General features: G+C 39.9%; 2 protein-coding genes across 2 annotated transcripts; one reads left to right on the plus strand and one right to left on the minus strand.

Moving 5' to 3' along the window:
* Positions 1–617: 617 nt before the first annotated feature.
* trim54 (tripartite motif containing 54) lies at positions 618–11,127 on the plus strand (the record flags this gene model as incomplete). Its single annotated transcript, XM_079214683.1, has 8 exons — positions 618–803; positions 1,798–1,976; positions 4,151–4,331; positions 5,761–5,856; positions 6,318–6,551; positions 8,435–8,457; positions 9,191–9,327; positions 10,133–11,127. The coding sequence occupies 8 exons, from the start codon at positions 618–620 to the stop codon at positions 10,204–10,206; spliced, it is 1,110 nt and encodes a 369-aa protein (XP_079070809.1). The 3' UTR covers positions 10,207–11,127.
* A 3,977-nt stretch (positions 11,128–15,104) lies between these two features.
* uts1 (urotensin 1) lies at positions 15,105–15,993 on the minus strand (the record flags this gene model as incomplete). Its single annotated transcript, XM_079214978.1, has 2 exons — positions 15,989–15,993; positions 15,105–15,533 (listed from the first exon to the last, which is right to left on the minus strand). Exon 2 carries the CDS (start codon positions 15,528–15,530, stop codon positions 15,105–15,107), a length of 426 nt encoding a protein of 141 aa, XP_079071104.1. The 5' UTR covers positions 15,531–15,533; positions 15,989–15,993.
* Positions 15,994–19,338: the final 3,345 nt, after the last annotated feature.

Below are 19,338 nucleotides of genomic sequence, written 5' to 3' on the forward strand. Positions count from 1 at the left end.
GTGTAAGAAGTAGTCAGATTGTATTACGTAGTTTACTTATTTTATTTGTGGCAAAAAAATAAAACTGTCTTGCCCGCCAATTTGAGAGCGTGGCTTTGAAGGAGTTAAGTCCCTGAGTGATGAGAACTGTTGTGACACACAGAAGTTTAGTTGAGAAATCTAAGCTGAGAAATGGAGCTATAGCTGTTGATGCCAAAGTGCTAACGAGCTCAAACATGGAGGCCAGAGGTTGCATTATGTCACACTCTGAAGTATCAGACTTCATACAAACATTATCATTTGAACCGTGGTGTTAACGGCCGCTGTCCTGATCTCCAGCCACGCCCAACTTTTCCAATGGGAACGCAGTTTAGCCAGTAACCCAAGCCAGAACAAACGGAGGCTCTAAAAATAGTTGCCAGTCCAGCTGCTGTGGGAGTGAGACAGGGAGGGTCTTTACAGGCGGGTAAAGGGATAGACAGCGGGGGAAAGAGACGCCGTAAGAGCTGGAAGAGAAGACCAACAACGACAAAACCAACATCTAGAATATCCCCCCCGCCCACCACCACCTTTTGTTCCTCTGTTTGTCACCTTCTTCTGTCGTCTTTGGACGTTTTGCTCACCGCTCCCTGGAGGTGATGAACTTTGCTGTCAGGCCTCCATCAGCAGGCAGTTCTGGGCCCGGCGCCGGCAGAGGAGCCACCATGGAGAACCTGGAGAAGCAGCTGATCTGCCCGGTCTGCCTGGAGCTGTTCTCCAAACCCGTGGTCATCCTGCCCTGCCAGCACAACCTCTGCCGCAAGTGTGCCAACGACATCTTCCAGGTGAGAGTGGCCTCCGTCTGGAAGGGTTGTTCGTTGGACCGTTTTTCATCCCCACACATTTCTACTTTCAAGCAGCCATCATTGTTTTCAAATTGGGGTGGTGTTTTCGATTGATCAACAAAATAGTCCACCAAAATATATATCTTTTGAGTACTACACTCTACTTTCAATCTTTTACCCATGTAAAAGTAGAAATGCAATAGTCTACAAGTACTGCATTAAAAACTGAACTAAAAGTACAATAATACATTGTTTTGCTTGATACTTACTTCATGTTGTAAAGTAAGTATTTCACTCTATCATATTTTATAAGAGACTCTAAACTGTCATCTTAGATCTCAATCAGATAATGTAGTGGAGTAAAAAGTACAATATGTACCTACAGTACCTCAACATCGTACTTAAGTACATTGCTTGAGTAAATGTAATGAGTTGCTCTCTCCTGACGACGTGGTAGCCTGCTCCGTTGCACGTGGATGTAAACTTGTAGTCATCTTGCTAATATAAACTCAATACAAGTCACCACGGACTCCAACAGGAAACTGGTTTTAAAGCTTAATTAAATTATTAAAGTGTCCTGGGAACTTCCTCAAACCACTGCTGCCAAATAATCCGTTTCCCAGCTCTCCATGCTACGGAAGCCCATTTCAGCCAAAGTGGGAAAAGAAAATATGATCCTGAAATTATGAGATGGTCATAATATGCTCAGTGTGTTCCAAACTGATATTTATTTGTCAAATTAATGCAAACAAAAATACACTACAACCAAATACAATGAGGAAAAAGTATAAATAACAAATGTCTAGAAAATGTCTACCACATTTGTTTTGTGTGATTGCATGTTTTTCTTGTAAGACATTAACAAGCGGGACATTCCCCTCATGGGACAATAAAGGTATGCGTGAGTAAGATATGTTACACATTAATTAGGAAAATGAAGATCCATGCGTTCTGTTTTCTAGACATTGGTTACTTCTCCCCTCTCTGTCTCCAGTCGGTTAACCCTCTGTGGCAGTCCCGCGGCTCCTCCAGCACGGCTTCCAGTGGCACGCGCTTTCGCTGCCCGTCGTGCCGCCACGAGGTGGTGCTGGACCGCCACGGGATCTACGGCCTGCAGAGGAACCTGCTGGTGGAGAACATCCTCGACATCTACAGACAGCAGGAGTCCTCCAGGTGAGTGTGTGTGCAGAAAGGAAGTTTCCAACATGTATAAGCACTACGGGCATTTAATAAATGGGTTATTACACACTGTCATGTGATTGTAAGCAGATCTAAGGACACTTTATAAAGTTACAGTATTTGTTAACAATAGACTAATTTTTATAATTATTTACAATCTTCATCATTTGAAAAATCTCTTAAATGGACTATTTTCTTCTGTCTGTATACGTCACACAACAACGAAAGGTCTTTATATAGAATCTGAAGTAGGGCTCATGTTATTGTAATCATGAGTGACCACCAACAGAGAGCAGCATTGTATTCTGTTACCTCCAGTCGTCACCTTTCTGACTACTGTTTGTCAGCAGTGCAGAGTTAATCCATAATGATGGAAATGTGCTGTTCTCATTGCAGACAACAGTCTGAGACTTTGAGACGGATAAACAACTAACTAGTTCTTGCTGAAATGATGTATGCAGATATTTTAAAGTGAGAAAAACCACCTGAGACTTTGAAGTCATGTTTGTTTGCTTTTACACTATAGGGGGTGATAAAGGTTTTCTCAAATAGTTTTCACAATAATAACTATGGTTACAAAGGGCTTGACATGGTTGAACTTGGATTTAAACATTTCAGGACCGCAATGAGGAAAATAAAATCAGACGGTTAAAGTAACAGTCACACGACACGAGTGTTTTGAAACACACACAACCCTCTGGATTGTGTGTGTTACCCCTCAGCTGATATATAGCAATGTGTTTTATTTTTGTAATTTGATGCACTTGTTGACGACAAGTTAAAGACACGAGGTGTGTGTGTGTGTGTGTGTGTGTGTGTGTGTGTGTGTGTGTGTGTGTGTGTGTGTGAGTGTGACAAAAAACAAAATGTATAAATATAGAATGAGTTTATACACATCTTTGGAAAGTGTAACTATGTATGCTTTCACTGGTTAGAGACAGATGTAGTGTTTGTTTGTGTTAGAGATTTTAAAGTACAGAATGAAAACCAAAAAGACAATGAGATGAAACGGTTAGTAAAACTAAAGTGTTAAAATGTTCCATCGGCCTTTGTTTTGTAAGCGTGCACACTAACTACAACTCCACTCTGATATTTAAGTCACCCTCACTCCAAAATAGAAGCCGGAGCATGAGTCACTGTTGGCTCTCATTAGACTGAAGCACAGGAGTCCCCTCATTATCCATGTGGGCTCAAATAGAAGTGATTGTTCACAAATGTTTTGTAACTCATAGTTTCTCATTATTTGTTTTTGTGTCGAAAGATTTTTCATTATTTAATCATCATTTCTGTCAGAGACACCTACGTCAGAGTACAAAGAACCCCTTATTGCATTTTTTGCGTGGCTTTTTTTAGGATGCTCCAAAACTCGTGCGTTGTTTTGGTTGTTTATATTTGCCCTGAATAATATAAATTGCATGCTGGCACAACTGACAAATTTGAGAGGACAGTGAGGTAAAAAAAAACTCAACTCGTTATTACAGCTTTCGGATGGATACTATTGGAAGCGATGCCGAGGTTTAACGATAGAGACAATGTTGGCGAGCCTTGTGGACACTATCTAAGGAAAATCTGTCCATTACGGGAATTTTAAGCACATTATACGTGCATTAAAATGATGGGTTCTTTGAAATAACCTTCCTTTGGATTATCCTGTCAGTAAAACACTGGCTGTACTTCTGGGTGAAAAGGAGTCGGGGGAGAGAGGGAGAAAAACCTACAACAACCAGAATGCACTGGGCTCGTTGTGCCAGCTGACCCTGCTTGACCCTTGGCTGTCGGCCTCTTCCTCCTCCACACGCCGTGGTTCCTTGATGCAAAGAACATAGAAGCAGACTTTTGCTGACAAACGAGCAGGAAGCTCTGGGTGCCGGCAACGTGGAGTTTGCGTCAACTACCCACAATGCAATGCTAAATTAGCCTTAAAGTGCTTCAAGGTTCATGTCTGCCCCTCGTAGTTACTACACTAAAATCCGTTGGAATTAAAAAGTGTGTAATCTGTTGTTTGGCTTATGATGATCCAGCAATGTTCTCAATCAGCTTCATTGTATGACTGATTTGACTGAGCCTACATGGACACACCAAATCTGAACAGTTTTGGTTATTTCACATGAGTTGAGAATATAATGTGTTCAGTTTGATTATCCACTTCTCCTTTTTGTCTCCTCCAGGCTTGTGAACATAAAGCCAGGGCAGCAGCAGCAGCAGCTGCTGTGTGAGGAACACGACGAGGAGAAGATCAACATCTACTGCCTCTCCTGTGAGACGCCGACCTGCTCCATGTGCAAAGTGTTCGGGAAACACAAAGACTGTGATGTCGCGCCGCTCAGCAGCGTCTACATGAGGCAGAAGGCGAGGAATCAACTGTACATGCATGACGACACGCTGTCATCTTCTCACCGGTGACATCACTCTACTTTACGCTCACTCAGACAGAGACATTGCTCTTGTGTGTTGGAAATAATACGCAGGTTTTTAAGGTTTTTACTTCCAGTTGAGGCCGAAAGTGGTTTAAAGGTCACCGATAAAGAACATTTACAAAAGTCTGAACTCTTAAGTGCATGTGGGTGGACTTCATAAGAGATGGTGGCCTTTATCTTACATGCTTCTTTATGTTTCTATTTTTAAATATATTCCAATACGGCAAACTAAGTTGCTCAGTGACCTGCCGCCCGGTGCAAACGCATAAAGTATTGAAGTACATACTGTGTGTAACCACTGGAATCAGGACACTCCGGGTGATCTAGACATCTAAAAGGTCAGTTACAGTGATACCAGATATCGTTTCACATCAAATATATCACATGAAGAGACTTCATTTTCTCATTTGTGCACGCAAGAAGACAAAGTGCAGCAGTTTTGTCATGCAGATGGCGGCGGCGGCGTCCGGCATGTGATTGAGCAGTTGGCTTTGTTGACATTTTGGTGCCGGCCTCTCCATCTCTCACTCTGTCTCTGAGTCACTCATCTGAAATTCAGATGAGGTTCGAGGGAAAAGTTGTTGACGCTCCGTCTTCATGCAAAGGTTAATCGGGAAAACAAAAGTTGGTGATGTATTGTCGGCCTACGTGGGGACTTTGTTGCTCTGATAAATGACACCAAAGCTGAGCAGAAGCTGTAACAAACTGTACAAATGTGCATGACGTCATATGATACTCTAAGCAGATGCACGCTGGTGACTCATGTTGTTGTGCTTCGGTGGCGACAGGCTTACTAACCAGAGCGGGCGGCATTCCTCCACCAACACGGCACACGATCCTCTCAATGTGGTTTTAACAACAGAAAATGTTCGGGGATTTTTAAAAGAGCATATAAGAAAATATACTGACAAACAAGAAACGCTGATCTGGTGTTAATAATCTTAATTTGTGGATAAAACCAAAATCTTTTTTCGAGGAGTGCTGCAAAGTTACAAAGACACGTGAGCACATGTGTGTCCATTTAAATGAATTAAGATGTTGTAGCCCCATTTATAAGGGAGTTGATGTGGGTTGAGTTATGAAATGTAAACGTAACATATTGGTTTTATCAATGTTTTTAGTTTACCTTTACCATTTATGTTGGCAGCTAATTGGTTTGACACACCGTGGTTATATTATATTGTTATAATATTATATGAATTATATAAAATTAGATTTGTATTTGGAATAATTCTGATTTTAGTACGTACTGTGAAATGGTAGTGCACAAGTCCACACAGGGTTGAAAGTGGACAGTGGACAGTTTTATTGTTGATGTGAATCATCTAAATGAATGTCACTTCTCTCCTGGATGTTTGCAGACAGACCTGAGCGATGGCATCGCGGTCCTGGTCGCCAGTAACGACCACGTCCAGGCAGTCATCACTCAGATGGAAGAAATCTGCCACACTGTGGAGGTTAGACACACACACACACACACACATACACACATACATACACACGCTCACACACACAAGAACACACTTTTGTATTCTCTTCTTCTTGAGTTGTTATTTTCCCTTTGCTATGTAATAGTCTATTGTTCACGTGTCAGCCAATAAAGAGTGATATATTTCTCCCCATATTGTTCTGATCCATACTGCAAATCTGATTTTGACATTGTATAGGCCGATATCGTATTTCACAGTATTCTTATTGTAATCTTAGACTTTTGTATTTGCACTCTTCCCACTTTGTCTTGAAACTCGCTGCACAGTAGTTTCCCTCAAGATAAAGACAATGCTATCCTATACCAGAGGCCTACAGTGCACACTTAAAGAAGGTCAATGTTCAACTTAGTAGATAAGCAGACCAAGCGGACCACAAAGTGTATGTGTATTGTGTTATATTTATATCATAATCTTCTTTCTCACCTCAGGAGCGCGGTCGGCGGCGGACAGAGCAGCTGGTCTCTCGCCTCGACGGCCTGGTGGCCGTCCTGGACGAGCGGAAGCAGGAGCTGGTGGGGCTCATCGCCAGAGAGCAGGACGACAAGCTCAAACACGTTCGATCCCTCATCCGCCGGCACAGCGACCACTTGGAGGCCGCGGTGGCGCTGGTGGAGTCGGCCATTCAGTCCATCGAGGAGCTCCACATGCCCGTGTTTATTCAGGTCGGTGATTGGTCAGGCGGTGTCATTTGTTTTTTTCTGAGAATTTTCTTAGTGACCCACTGAGCAGAAAACTTAAAAATACACGTTTTTTCAAAGGTAATGCCAATGTGTTTTAGACTCCTTACATCCGTGATTCATTTAGGCCAAGACAAATACACCAAAAAGTTTTTTTTTTCTCCCATGTGTGGAATTTGCTGAATGATTGTACTTTTTTTCACAATTATTACTTATATATGGTGGTATACATTAAATTCTAACCAAAACAGAAAATAATTGTATGACGGAAGGAATAGAAAAAAAGTTATGAAAGAAAATATTTGTTTAGCAAATCATATTCATGAGGATTGCATGCGTTCAACAGAAGTACAGCAGTAAGCAACATTTGAAAAGATACTCAGAGGAATAAACTTATATTCTAACTTACCCAATAACTGTAGTAGAAGCTACCTTTTGTTTGATGCATTATATTTCAGTTTGCATATTCAGCTTTGGGAAAAGCCTCTGTTGAGGTGTATCAGAGTTGATTTTAAACCCAATGTCTTGTGATCACATTATGATTATTTCACGATCATTTCCAAACTTTTTGAATGATTTCTAGAAGCCTGAGGACATAAGTATTTACTTAATAAGATTAGAAGCAGAACATTAGCTATTGGACAGAAGTCTAAACACATAAACTTAATTTTGTGCTGCAGAAATATGATTTTCTTCTGATTTTCCTCCCAGTCTATCATCCTCAGATTCATCTCGTAACCCCTTGTAGGAAAACCCTGCCATATGAATTTCAGGTTTCCCAATTTAAATTTACTTTATTATCAATGAAATGTATTGTTCGCATGCTAAACATGTAAGTAATGCTTAACATCCCGGTGACAGAAAAAATGAACAGATTATAACTAGTTTGTTTTACACCTGCAGTAGTTTATTCATTTAAACAACCTGATGACACATGGTCACACACACACACACACACACACACACACACACACACACACACACACACACACACACACACACACACACACACACACACACATATATATTCATTGACTCCTAAAGTTCATGTCTACAACTGCAGACACATATTAAAAAGTTAAACTGATACATCTGTTTTGTTTATGTAAGTAACCAAACAAATTATTAATTGGGGTTTCCATTTTTTTGTCCCATGGAGCAAATGCTGTTTCAAAAGCTTTTCACTAATTCATTGTGCAAATCCTAAATGAAATTGTCAAAATTCTACAAAATGTGCATTATCTATTGCTTTTAATCCCGGTGTGGTGCAGCTGTGTGCAGTAAATGTTTCCACTCTACGGGATGCAAAAACAAGACCGTGCTCCTAGAAAGCCAGCAGCAGCAGTACAGAAAAGTGTATTCACGTTTTGTCAAAGCGTTTTATATTATCGGGACACACAATTACTCATAAATGTCACCATTTATTTTGGCATTTTGACTGGTGCTGTACATGTCCTTGGATAAGTTAATTGGATAAGTTAATTAAAAACAAGCTTTTGACTTTATTTGAGGGTTGAGTGAAGCAAAAGTTAAGAAGTTAGTTCATCTTGACAGCAGACTTAAATAAGCATCCGTTATTTCTGATGCAACGTGTCTGCGTCGCCGCGTGTGAGAGATGGTATGAGCCTCAGGTGTCACTGTTTTATGCTCTGTCACAGCCGGTGTTAAAGGAGATGGAGCCGGTGGCAGCAGGCCAGTAAACACCAGGAGGCCATTCTGCAGCCGGCAGTGTTTCTCAAAGTCATGTTTTCATTTTAACGCCCTCAAGTGTCTGACAAATGGTTCTGACTGATGTCGTTGGCGCGGACAACTGAAGCACAATGTCATTCATTTAGTCTCTTTTTTGTCTGTCTTCTTAACTCTCACAGAGCGCCAGCGTCATACTGGAAAAGTAAGTAGAGTGTTGTTTGTGGTGAATCTGAATGTGGTCAGATTTGAATGTTGATAGAAAATCAATAATCAACCAAAATCTATAATCTTTGAAATGGAGGTTTGTCTGACTAATCAGGTTTGCCTGATTAAGTATTTATTGTTTAAGATATCAATAGACCGGTTGCATCTTAGAAGCCTTTAACCTAACATGAGTCAACATGAGTGTGTCTTATGATAAGTAAAAGCAAGGCTAAAATGATGGGTGCTGGATATTCATTTTTTAAGCAAACCATCTGCTACCTGTGGCTTAACTCAGGATATGATCCTCAACTGTATCTAAATCTGAACCCTGCAATATTTGACCATGTATATGTTTTTAACATTACAGAGAAAATAATTGTTGTGAACTAAACTCATGCTACAGCCACATGAATAGGATGTCTGAATGTGAGTTTTTTTGTTGTGAATAATAATGTGTATTATTGAAGTTGAATGTTTTCATTTATATTTGAACTTGTAAATTCAGCTTCAGTAAAAATCCAACCACAACTTCAATTCCATAATACAAAGGTGCACATAGTTCATTTATATAATATAATAATATTTTACCACAAACTGAGAGCTTTCTGCAACATGTAACAGATTTTTCACATTTTGAATAAACTAGATTTTCCCAAATTCTAAAACTGTGCAAATCACAGCATTCATTTTAACAACAGTACCTGAACACCTCTGTGCGCTTGTGTTGGCAGGATGGCGGTGACGACCAGGGACTCGAGCATGGAGCGTCCAGAGCTCGGTTTTGAGGATATGAGCCACTTTGTCATCGATACTGACGAGCTGGCCGACATGCTGAGGAACATCGACTTCTCTCCAGACGCGCTCCGTGGTACGACATGTGTTACTTACATAAAAATACTCAAGGCAGAAACACCTCCCCTGTGACTGTGATACTATTAAATATCATATTAGATCATTGATCCACATGCATCAATGTAAAAGCAGAATATTGCTAGTTTAAAACTATTTTATATAGAGTTGCAATTAATGGTTATTTTATACTGGATTTATCTACTAATTTATTTTCTTGATTAATAGATTGGTTGTTGAAATTCTCCTGTCACAATTACACAAAGGCCAAAGTGACATTTTCACAATGCTTTTTTAGTTTAAATTCTTCTATTAAGACTTCATTAAAAAGTATTCAAATAAAAAAAGGAAAAGTAGCAAATCCAATGTTTTTGCATTAAAAATGATTTAATGATTCTAAAAGTACTTTCCAATAATTTGTTGGTCAATTTATTCATCGTTTCAGTTTTACCTGTACAAACAGTTTTAGACGTTTAATTTATAACAAAACATCATATTTCATAAGATCTTCATCTGTTTTGTAGAAATCTTGATTTGTAAAGTAAATAAAGCTGTCAGATAAATGTAATAAACTAAAAAGTCAATGTTGTCCTCTGAAAGGAAGAGTAGTAGAATTTTAAAGTGGAATGAAAACCTCATATTTCTAGTTTACTACACTACTAGTTATGCATTCATAAAGGGTGTCTTTTTCCCCACCTTTTAAATTGAGGACAGAAAAGTCCCAACAATGTACATTTTGGGTTTGAGAGTTAGTCTTTTGGTCAAAGATGAAGCATAAGTCGATGAAGTGACCTTGTAAGTTCATGTATTGTTTGTGTCTTCAGGTGCGAGACATGATGGAGAGGAAGATCCTGAAGGAGGTGGAGAGTCAGAACTTGACTTCTGCTCCAAATTTTGAGACCAGGACAGAAGTATTTGTGCAGAGTTGAATTGTTCAAAAGGTTCACAATCGGCGTGAGACTGATTCGATATTCTCTGAGAGACTAACAGAAGGATACAGGGTGTCGCCCTCTATTGATGAACGCATCAGGGTTTTGCTTGGCCGGGGCTTTGAGGTGTGTTTGGTTTAGAACGTGTCAGACTCCTCACATTAGTAACTCAGCTTCCAGTCATCAGCTGGAGAGGCTGTCAAATGTTCATTTTTATGTTTTATACACGGTAAGCGTCACACATCAGACAACAAAGTCCTAAATCTCAGATCTGTCTTCTGCACTGTTTTTGGGGGGAGAATCAAATCTACAATAATAATAAAAAAACAATATCTTGAAATCTCAAAGATCCACTTAATCTTTCGAGTGCATCTTCACATTGCTCACTTGAGATGGAGGCCGTTCACATTGCACATCAAAGACCATCTTTGAACAGAGACAAAGGATTTACAACAAAAATAAATCAAACTTTTCACAATTTCTACCGTAGAAGATGCTCCAGGAAACATGGAAACTTACTTCGAGGACCCCTTCATGTTATATAGTAATAGTATCTAAATATATGAAACACAATGCATATTGAATGAATGAATGAAAGCATTCACTGTAAGTACATACCACTCCTTTATTAGCGTTGATATATTTGTTGCACTTAAGATTACATTTTGCCTCAATTGTATTATCCCTGGTTGGTATTTATTTACTTCTTTCTTGTGCATATCACATAATCACTTAGTTTGAAAACTCTGATTTTTGTTTTTATACCGTAGATACAACTAACTGTGAATGGCTCATTCAGGCAGTAGCCACAGCTAATAGCTCATCAGCCAAAAACATAAATCCTAATGTTGCTCTGTAACTTCTGGATGTGTAAATAAACAACTGTTTGTCCGCTGCTTCCACTTAAAAGAGCCTGTTATGTCACTGTGTGTTCACAACTCAGTTTTGCTGCCCCCAAGTGGCCCAAAAATATCTGTATTGCAATAACAGATTTTTTTCATAGTACATTATAGCTTTACTTGTAATAGCCTTTACGTCATGAAATGCTCCATACTTAAAGTGTTTAAATGAACGTGATGCCGACAAACACGTTGCAGTGCAAGCGTGTCAGAGCCTGTTTATAGATGTTCTTGTTGCTCTGCTGATGAATTGTAATGTTTGTAAATGTGAAGTCAGCAGCAGCAGCAGCTCACTGTGAGGGGATGTGTGAAATCATCTCTAACAAGACAAGAGAGGGCTGGAGAGAGCGGAGGATTCCCCTCGTCCACTCAGGAAGGAGACGCCATCATTCGTGCTCGCTCAGTCAGAGGCGGCGACAACAACAACAACAACAACAGCGTCCTCCTCCGTGCTGCGTGACATTAGGCCGAGCAGCTGGAGAGTCACTGGTGATTGTTTGGACGTGGGATGATGATGATGATGATGATGATGACACTGATCTCATGATATTCGTCTTTTGTTCTCCACTCGAGGTCCTCGCCGCAAGTCCTGAGGGAATGCAAAGCAGAGACGGAAACGGAGGTTTACCATAATCCTCTGGAAAACATCCAGGACAGTGAATTCAGCCACATGAAACCACAAAGAGAACATGAAGAAAAAAACACCTAAATGATTGATGGAGATCATACCTCTCTGTACAGTTACCCGTCTGTGTTTCTTTAAGCTGCAGCCTAGATGAGGGAGGACTGACCAGATTTTAGCCTCCCACATTTTTGCCTTTTGTTCAGTCAAGAAACCCAGTGTATTGCGTGTAAATATATCTCTCTATGTATAGCTCAAAGGAATGTATACAGTGGATTTAGCACTGCATCCTGTGTTGTGGGAGGGAAAGTAAAAAGATTTCCTTCATGTGTGTTTTTCTTCAGGATTTAAAGCCCTCATATAGGGTTTTCTTGCACAATACTTTCTATGGGCTTTTGTAAACATTATAGTTTAATAATTATTTTCAGATGTTATGTAAATATAACAATTACCAAAAAAAGACTTGCATGAACATTTGTCTAATCTCTCCCAGCTCCATGATTAAGGTTGTGTTAGCTATGGGCACATGAACCTGATTTGTTAAAAGGATGATATTTTGTATTTCTTGTATATTGTCAACATGAAAAAAACTAAACGTCTAACAAGTATCGTTTTGTGTGTCAACACGCAGATGAGCAATGCCACCCCAATTACTCACGAGAGCACCAAATGTGGACTGATCTACCGCTGAAAAATAGTCCCCAATAAATCTAAACGTTACCCCAAACAAGAGGATATCGACCCCCTTGTAAAAGGTGAAACTTGGTGATGTCACAGGGGGCTTTTGATTGTGACTTTGGCCACTGAATTGCATATGACATATATAGATATCCTACATAATATACATTTTAAGTAGATAAAGCACAATTTTAAGCTAATTTTAAAGGCAATTCTTCATTATTTGGCTATGAAATGTTTTAATCCCGATCATGATTATCTTCCTAATGCTGTTACTCAAACAAGGAACAACATGCTCCTCTTAGGCGTGAGAAAGCTTCTTGCATCCTGAGACTATCTTCCTGGATGAGACATTGTCATTCCACAGCGGTGTAACCGGTACGTTGTGTAACCTTTTGAAGTCAAGCGTTCTGAGTTCTGCAGATTAACAGAGTTGAAGTTATGATGACACTCGTTAGTCATTGCAAAATGATATGTAATGAACCAGCACATGCTCTCACTCTCTCTCTCTCTCACACACACACACACACACACACACACACACACACACACACACACACACACACACACACACACACACACAAACAGAGGGTGATTAGGCAAAAGAATCACCAACACACCCACGGTTTAGACTGAGTCAGAAAAACAAAGAACTCAGAGGCCATTTCAACTTCTGTGTTTGTTTTTCATTTCTCTCTCTCTCTCTCGCTCAACAACTTGGACCTAACCTTCCCTCGTCTCGGGGCCTTCAACATTAGGGGATCTACAAAAAGTGCTTCTGTCGCAATGATCCGAAGTGATGACAAATTGTACACTTAAGCTTAAGTTCATACTTTTTTGTATCAATGTTCTAAACTGCTGAGCAAGTGGCGCAATGAAGCAGTTAGGTTTTATTTCATTTCTATTCTGTATCACATACAAAATAGCCAAAAAATATATAATTAAAAGAACCATCAAACAACAAGCCACACCAAGGGATTGTTTTTACAGGAAGCAACTGGATGCAGTCTTACAGGACAAATATATTTGTAGTCTAGAAGCTTCCTAGTATTGGTCTTATTAAGTTGGCAATAATACCTGAAAGTATATATGAAATGTGTCCTGCAGGTGGCTCATGCACATTGGGAATAGGTTTTGCCTGATGGTGGTGCTAGAGGAGCGTCGTCAGGTCAAAAAACTTAAAAACATCAGCAGGAATCCATTTAGATTTCATGAAAATAAAGTCAATTGTTTTTTAGATACTTCATCATGAACCAAAATTGTGACCTGACGGTGGCGCTGGAAAAAAATGGGCAGAGGGTTTAAAAGCATTATTAGGAATCATCCTCTGGGGGACATGCATATCCAAATACAAGTCAAATGAAATCTGGTAAGTAGGTGTTGAGATTTAGTTCAGAACAAATTGTTAGATTGACCGAAGCACAACTGACAGATGGCATTTATTCCATCAACCCGATCACAAGATGGACACAAATCTGTACATTACCGGTATTTAAATTTTCAGTGTCAGTTGTCTTTGGGAAGGATCCTAGTAGTCACAACAAGTTGTATTCTCATAACAGACATAGACATTCATAATCCGAACAAGAACAGAATCAAAAGATTTTTACTTTAAACTTTTTTATTACAAAATATAAATGGCAAAAAAGCTTCTTTTTTTTTGTTGCTAAAACCATATGATCAGTGTCAGACATACATATTTGTTCTTCTTCTTTTTAAGATTAGCATGCTACAGGTGATACAGTACCAGTGATAGTGCTCCCACTCAGAAAAGAGGACGGTGATGGACAACACATCAACATACAGTGTGATTTGTCTTACCTTCCACATAAGATCCCGTTACAATCATGCCATTACATTACGTTTGATCAATCAGAGTGGATTTAAAACAACTAAGAGATGGAGAAGGGTTCAATATCCTTTTTTTTTTTTACTTTTCCGCCTCATGACTTCACATTTTGCAGAACTAGTTGTCTTTTCTTCTTTCTAAAGATTGATCATGAGCTGTCCGAGGCTCAAGTCGTCACTTGAACTGGACAAATGGCACCTAAAACCCTTTCTGTTATAATATTGGCAGCAGCAAAACCGTGGTGCTTTACTTTAATATTGTAGTGGGAAGTAAATACAAATAAAAAAAACAGTTTAGCATCTTTGTAGTCTAACTTAAATGATTTAAAGATGAATACCCATTTGAAGGATCATCATCAAGACAGCCACTGAGAAAAATGAACAGCGATTGCTGATAAGTCAACATATAATTTCTAATTTAAGTCATTTTCAGTTCAAGCATCACAACATTTGATCATAAAAACCAATGACAAAGACCAACGTTGCTCATTTCCGGATAAAATGTCCAATTGTGTTCTAATGTTAAATTGAGAAATCGAACCCGGCAGGTTGTCTTCCAAAAGCAGTTGTGTTGTGTGTGAGGAGGGGTGAGAAGTTAATTTCCATATTTTCCAACAAAGTTGAATTCCAATAAATAACACTTAACAATTTACATTTTACTGGATGATGCGACAATGCGTAAATTGGCACCTCCTGTGCGTAATATGACGTGGAGAGGGAAGCAGGCGCACACAAAAACAACTAATGTCAGAGGTCTTGAATACTTAGACAGCGGGTTGGCTGTTTTAAATAGGCGTTTTAAAAAAAAAAAAGTTTAGCTTTACTTCCCGACCTCGTCGAGGACTTTGCGGTTGAAATGCGCCTGCTCCCTCTGGCTCTCCATCTTGGCTATCTGGATCATATTCCTCAGCAGGTGGAAGGTGAGGTCGATGGACAGTGGCGGCTCTTCGCTCCTTTTCAACAGCTGCGCCGCCTCGTCCTCCTCCGGCGGGAGCAGGTGCAGGTGGCTCGGGTTCCTCTCTCGGAGAACCCGCAGGATGTTGTCGCCCAGCAGGTCGGTGGCGGCGCCGTCCCCAGCGGCGGCCGCGCGGAGGAGCACTTCGTCCAGCTGCTGCGTCTGGAAGCGGCCGCCGCCGCCGCCATCATCCAGCCAGCCGGGGAGGATGCGCGGTCTGCCGGCGGCGGGCCGGAGGTGCGACGCGAGGAGGGCCGAGGAGAGGAGGAGAAGCAGCGGGGCTGGCTTCATGTCCTGCAACCCAGAGGCTTTCATTAAGATGGTGGCACGAAGGCACTTCATCACGGAACCATCAGGGACATGCAGCGGCCAATCAAACTCGCAGTAACCACTGGGTTTGTTGCAACCAAAACAAACACAAAAAGTGATCATTTGGATTTCTAAATAACTTGTTTTTTACCATAGTCCGTCGCATTTTTCTTATCTCTTCCTTCAAGAAGAAAAGCAAATAAGCAACAATGTTGGACTTTTTGATTGACTAAACTTGACCAGAAAAAGATCAAAATGAATAAAGTAATGTGTGTTCGAGTTTAATAAGATGCACGTATCTACAAGATAATTACAAATACATAAATAAAGATGATCTGCATGCATTGCTTGTTTTTGTTTAACCTGCCAATTCGACAAAACTTAACCCTAGAAAAACAAACAAACAAATACAAAAAGAGTAAATGAGAAGCTCTACTCACTTTATTCTCTCCAGATGCTGCAAGCTTAACTTTGTGATGGCCGGTGAGATCTCAGGCTGAAAAGTCCCTGTGAGCGAGGACTGGAGAGGACGCAGGGTTTTATACATCCAGCCTGCTGCTTTGACGTCAATGCAAGCACGGACACCGGCTTGGAAACTAGACAACTATCGAGACAACGAGGCAATATAGTCCCGAGGGGACAGCTGGGGATGCTGTGACGACAGGATATAAAGGGTGTTTTTAAAAAAAAGAAGCTTATTTCCTATCTATGAGGGGCCTCCACAAGAGGGGGAGGAGGGGCCCTTGAGGGGGTTTTGAGGAGGAGGTCCCTGACGTTGGGGGAAGAGATCATTAGTACAATCTTGCTACTTGACTTAATGTTCCTTTTTGTGTGTGTTGGATATGACAATTAACACCTGAGATTTCAACTCTTTATTAAAATTTGCATATTTTTAAATCTTTTTTTTTTCATGACTTGTTTGTGTCATTTGTGTTTGGAAATGTGCATCAAATTGCCTCGATGAATATGAACCGAATCAAACCGAATTCAGTTAAACTTGCACGTGATAGTCTGTGAGACAGACGAGTTATAACAGTAGTTTCACCTTATTGACATATACTAACTTTAAGCTAGGTGAGGATTAGTGATCTCGCTCCTATGAACCCAAAGTGATGCAACACGATTAAAAGCACAATACATCTTATTATTATTATTATCTGTGTTCATTAGTCCATCGAATAACTCTTATAAATCCTTTGAAACTTAGAGTGAATTCATCTGAATGAGCTGTCCATGGTGCTGGTTAAAGCCTGTAACTACTGGACAGACATGTAACACACATCATAGATTATATGATGATTAGATCAATAATTATAGACAATTTACCTACCAGGAAGCCACATCGGCAGATTGTAGATGAATTTGTAAAACTACATTCTCAGGAGTTAATTAGAAGTAAAATTACAAAACCCATTCTGTGCATTCTCGAATTGAGAAAACTATCAGAGAATTTTGATCATCAGAATCAGAACTTTTCCTCCAGCTACTCGAGGAATATAATATGCGTTTAAATTTGGCGACCACTTTAGGGTCATTTGCTCCATCAAACCACACACACTAAATCCATAATCCATGTCAACACATTATTTTTGGATGTTTAATGTCATCGAGAAAGACAATATTGGAACAAAGTTTCCAGGTTTAAAGGAGAAACACGTTGCTCTTAAGGACCAGACGTGGTTAGTGAACATGATTCGGTGCATCATTTGTTTTTGAAGTCCTCGATGCCGTTTCATTGACCTTTTCATCCTGAAAATGTTTGTGCATATTTGATCGTGCAAACTGAAAAACCATCTCGGATCAGCACAAATAGCTGGCTGAAGGTAGTTTCTGTACATTCAGTCTCCTGCTGTAACGACTTTGACCTGAACATCAGGTCCATCACTCCTCCTGTATACAGGTCAGAGGGGTTAACGAGACTGTGTGTTCATTCTTTATAATGTATGTCTTCATTTAATCACCACAGTTTAAACCTCAACACACAGCAGGTCAAAAATGGATTCCAGCTTCCTCTGGGGGCTCGTATCCCTCGGGGAGGGGAGGGGGGGTTATTTGGCAGATTGTCAATGGATTCGTCAGCCGTTCTCCGCTCGCTTTCCCCGATACAGCCCAAGTGTGTTTGTGTGGTGAAAAAAAATAAAATAATGTGTGCAGTTAATTTGGTTGACAGCCAAGCTCATCTCCACCCAGACAGAGCAAGTTATGGACTCACAAAGGTTATGGAGGTCAAACACACACACACACTACCGACATCATGTAAAACTCTTTATTATCTTATACAGATGGATTATGTTGTAAAGAATGTGCACTTTTTCCTTCTAAACTTCAACAGTGATTGTCGATGCACTCAGATTCACAAGTCTATTTTGCAGTTCAGTACAACGCAGTTAAACGGAAAATTAAATTACATAAAAATAGTTCAACATATTGGAAAATACTCTTGATTTGACTGGATTTCTTGCTGTTGAGCTTGATGGACGGGGTCTATGCACCTCTCAAGTCTGTACGGTACAAACGAAGCTAGACCGCGCAGCCCATTAGCTTAGCACTAAGACTGGAAACATTTATCCTGGCTTGGCCAAAAGCTTCACAAACTTCAGCCGAAATGCAACGTGTATTTTTTTTAATTTTACAATTTGGCTTTTATACAGAGCAAACGTACATGGATGGATTTTGAAAGCCTTGGAGAGAGCCTGGCTAGCTGTTCCACCAGTGTCCAGTATTTGTGCTAAGCGAATTGGCTGCTAACAGCTTGATATTTATTGTATGCAGACACGAGCAAGGCATCATTTTACTCTGAGCAAGAAAGTAACCAATTGTATTAAAAAATTGTAAAAAAAAGTCATACTATTCTTTTAACATCAGGTGTAGTTGTGAAGAACAAGTGCTAAGGCTGCACAGCAATTATTTGTATTATAATTTTATTATCGTGGTTTATCGTCTACTTGTGCGATAAACACACGGCAAAAAACGTGGATATCGCACTCATGGATTTTTGTAGTTAGTTGAAAGAGAATGTTGGTAGAAAAATGCATTTTAAAATCCAACTAAAACATTTGGGGTTTTATTGATGCTCAGTTCAATGCTTAATATATACGTTCAATAAAAGAATGTTGGAAATCATTTCCTTTCTTTTTTTGAATTTCAACAAGCAAAAGCAGGATATTTAAAGAAGCGGAAAGGCAGAGCTGAGTACACTTTAATGTCCGTTAATTATAGCAAGAATTTCGTTATTCAACAACGTAATTGCTGATTTTCCTCATTGTGCAACCATAACACGCAACTATTTCCAGAGCCATGATTTCTTTCTATTTTTCACCCACAGAAGCCTCAATGGACCAGAATTCATTGCTGCTTTTGCAAACAACTTCGCTTTCCTGAGGAATGTTATTGGGAAATGGAGGAAAACAGGTGAAGACAAAATGAGCAAACCAAGTATGTAAAGAACAAGACATTATTACAAATTATGGACATACTTAGAAATCTGTGATGAAAGAGACAAATGAGATGAAAATCCCCAGTATGAAGAGAATCTGAGGTAAAAACATCCTCCATTATCAAACCATTAACCTGGAGCAAACACCATTATTTCAAGTGGCGAATAAAACATTAAGTGGATAAGAAAAGTTTCCTTCGCAACCAGTAGGTGTTAGTGTGTGTGTGTGTGTGTGTGTCCATGCGTATGTGTGGCTACACCGCCGCACCATTGCCAAATCCTATTTCCATAAATAACAAACTTTCACAGACATTTATGCAAATGCAAGTTTGACTTTCAAGTGTGAATTTGTCA

The sequence above is a fragment of the Taurulus bubalis genome (genome assembly GCF_910589615.1).
Source record: "Taurulus bubalis genome assembly, chromosome: 3".
NCBI classification, from domain to species: Eukaryota; Metazoa; Chordata; class Actinopteri; order Perciformes; family Cottidae; genus Taurulus; species Taurulus bubalis.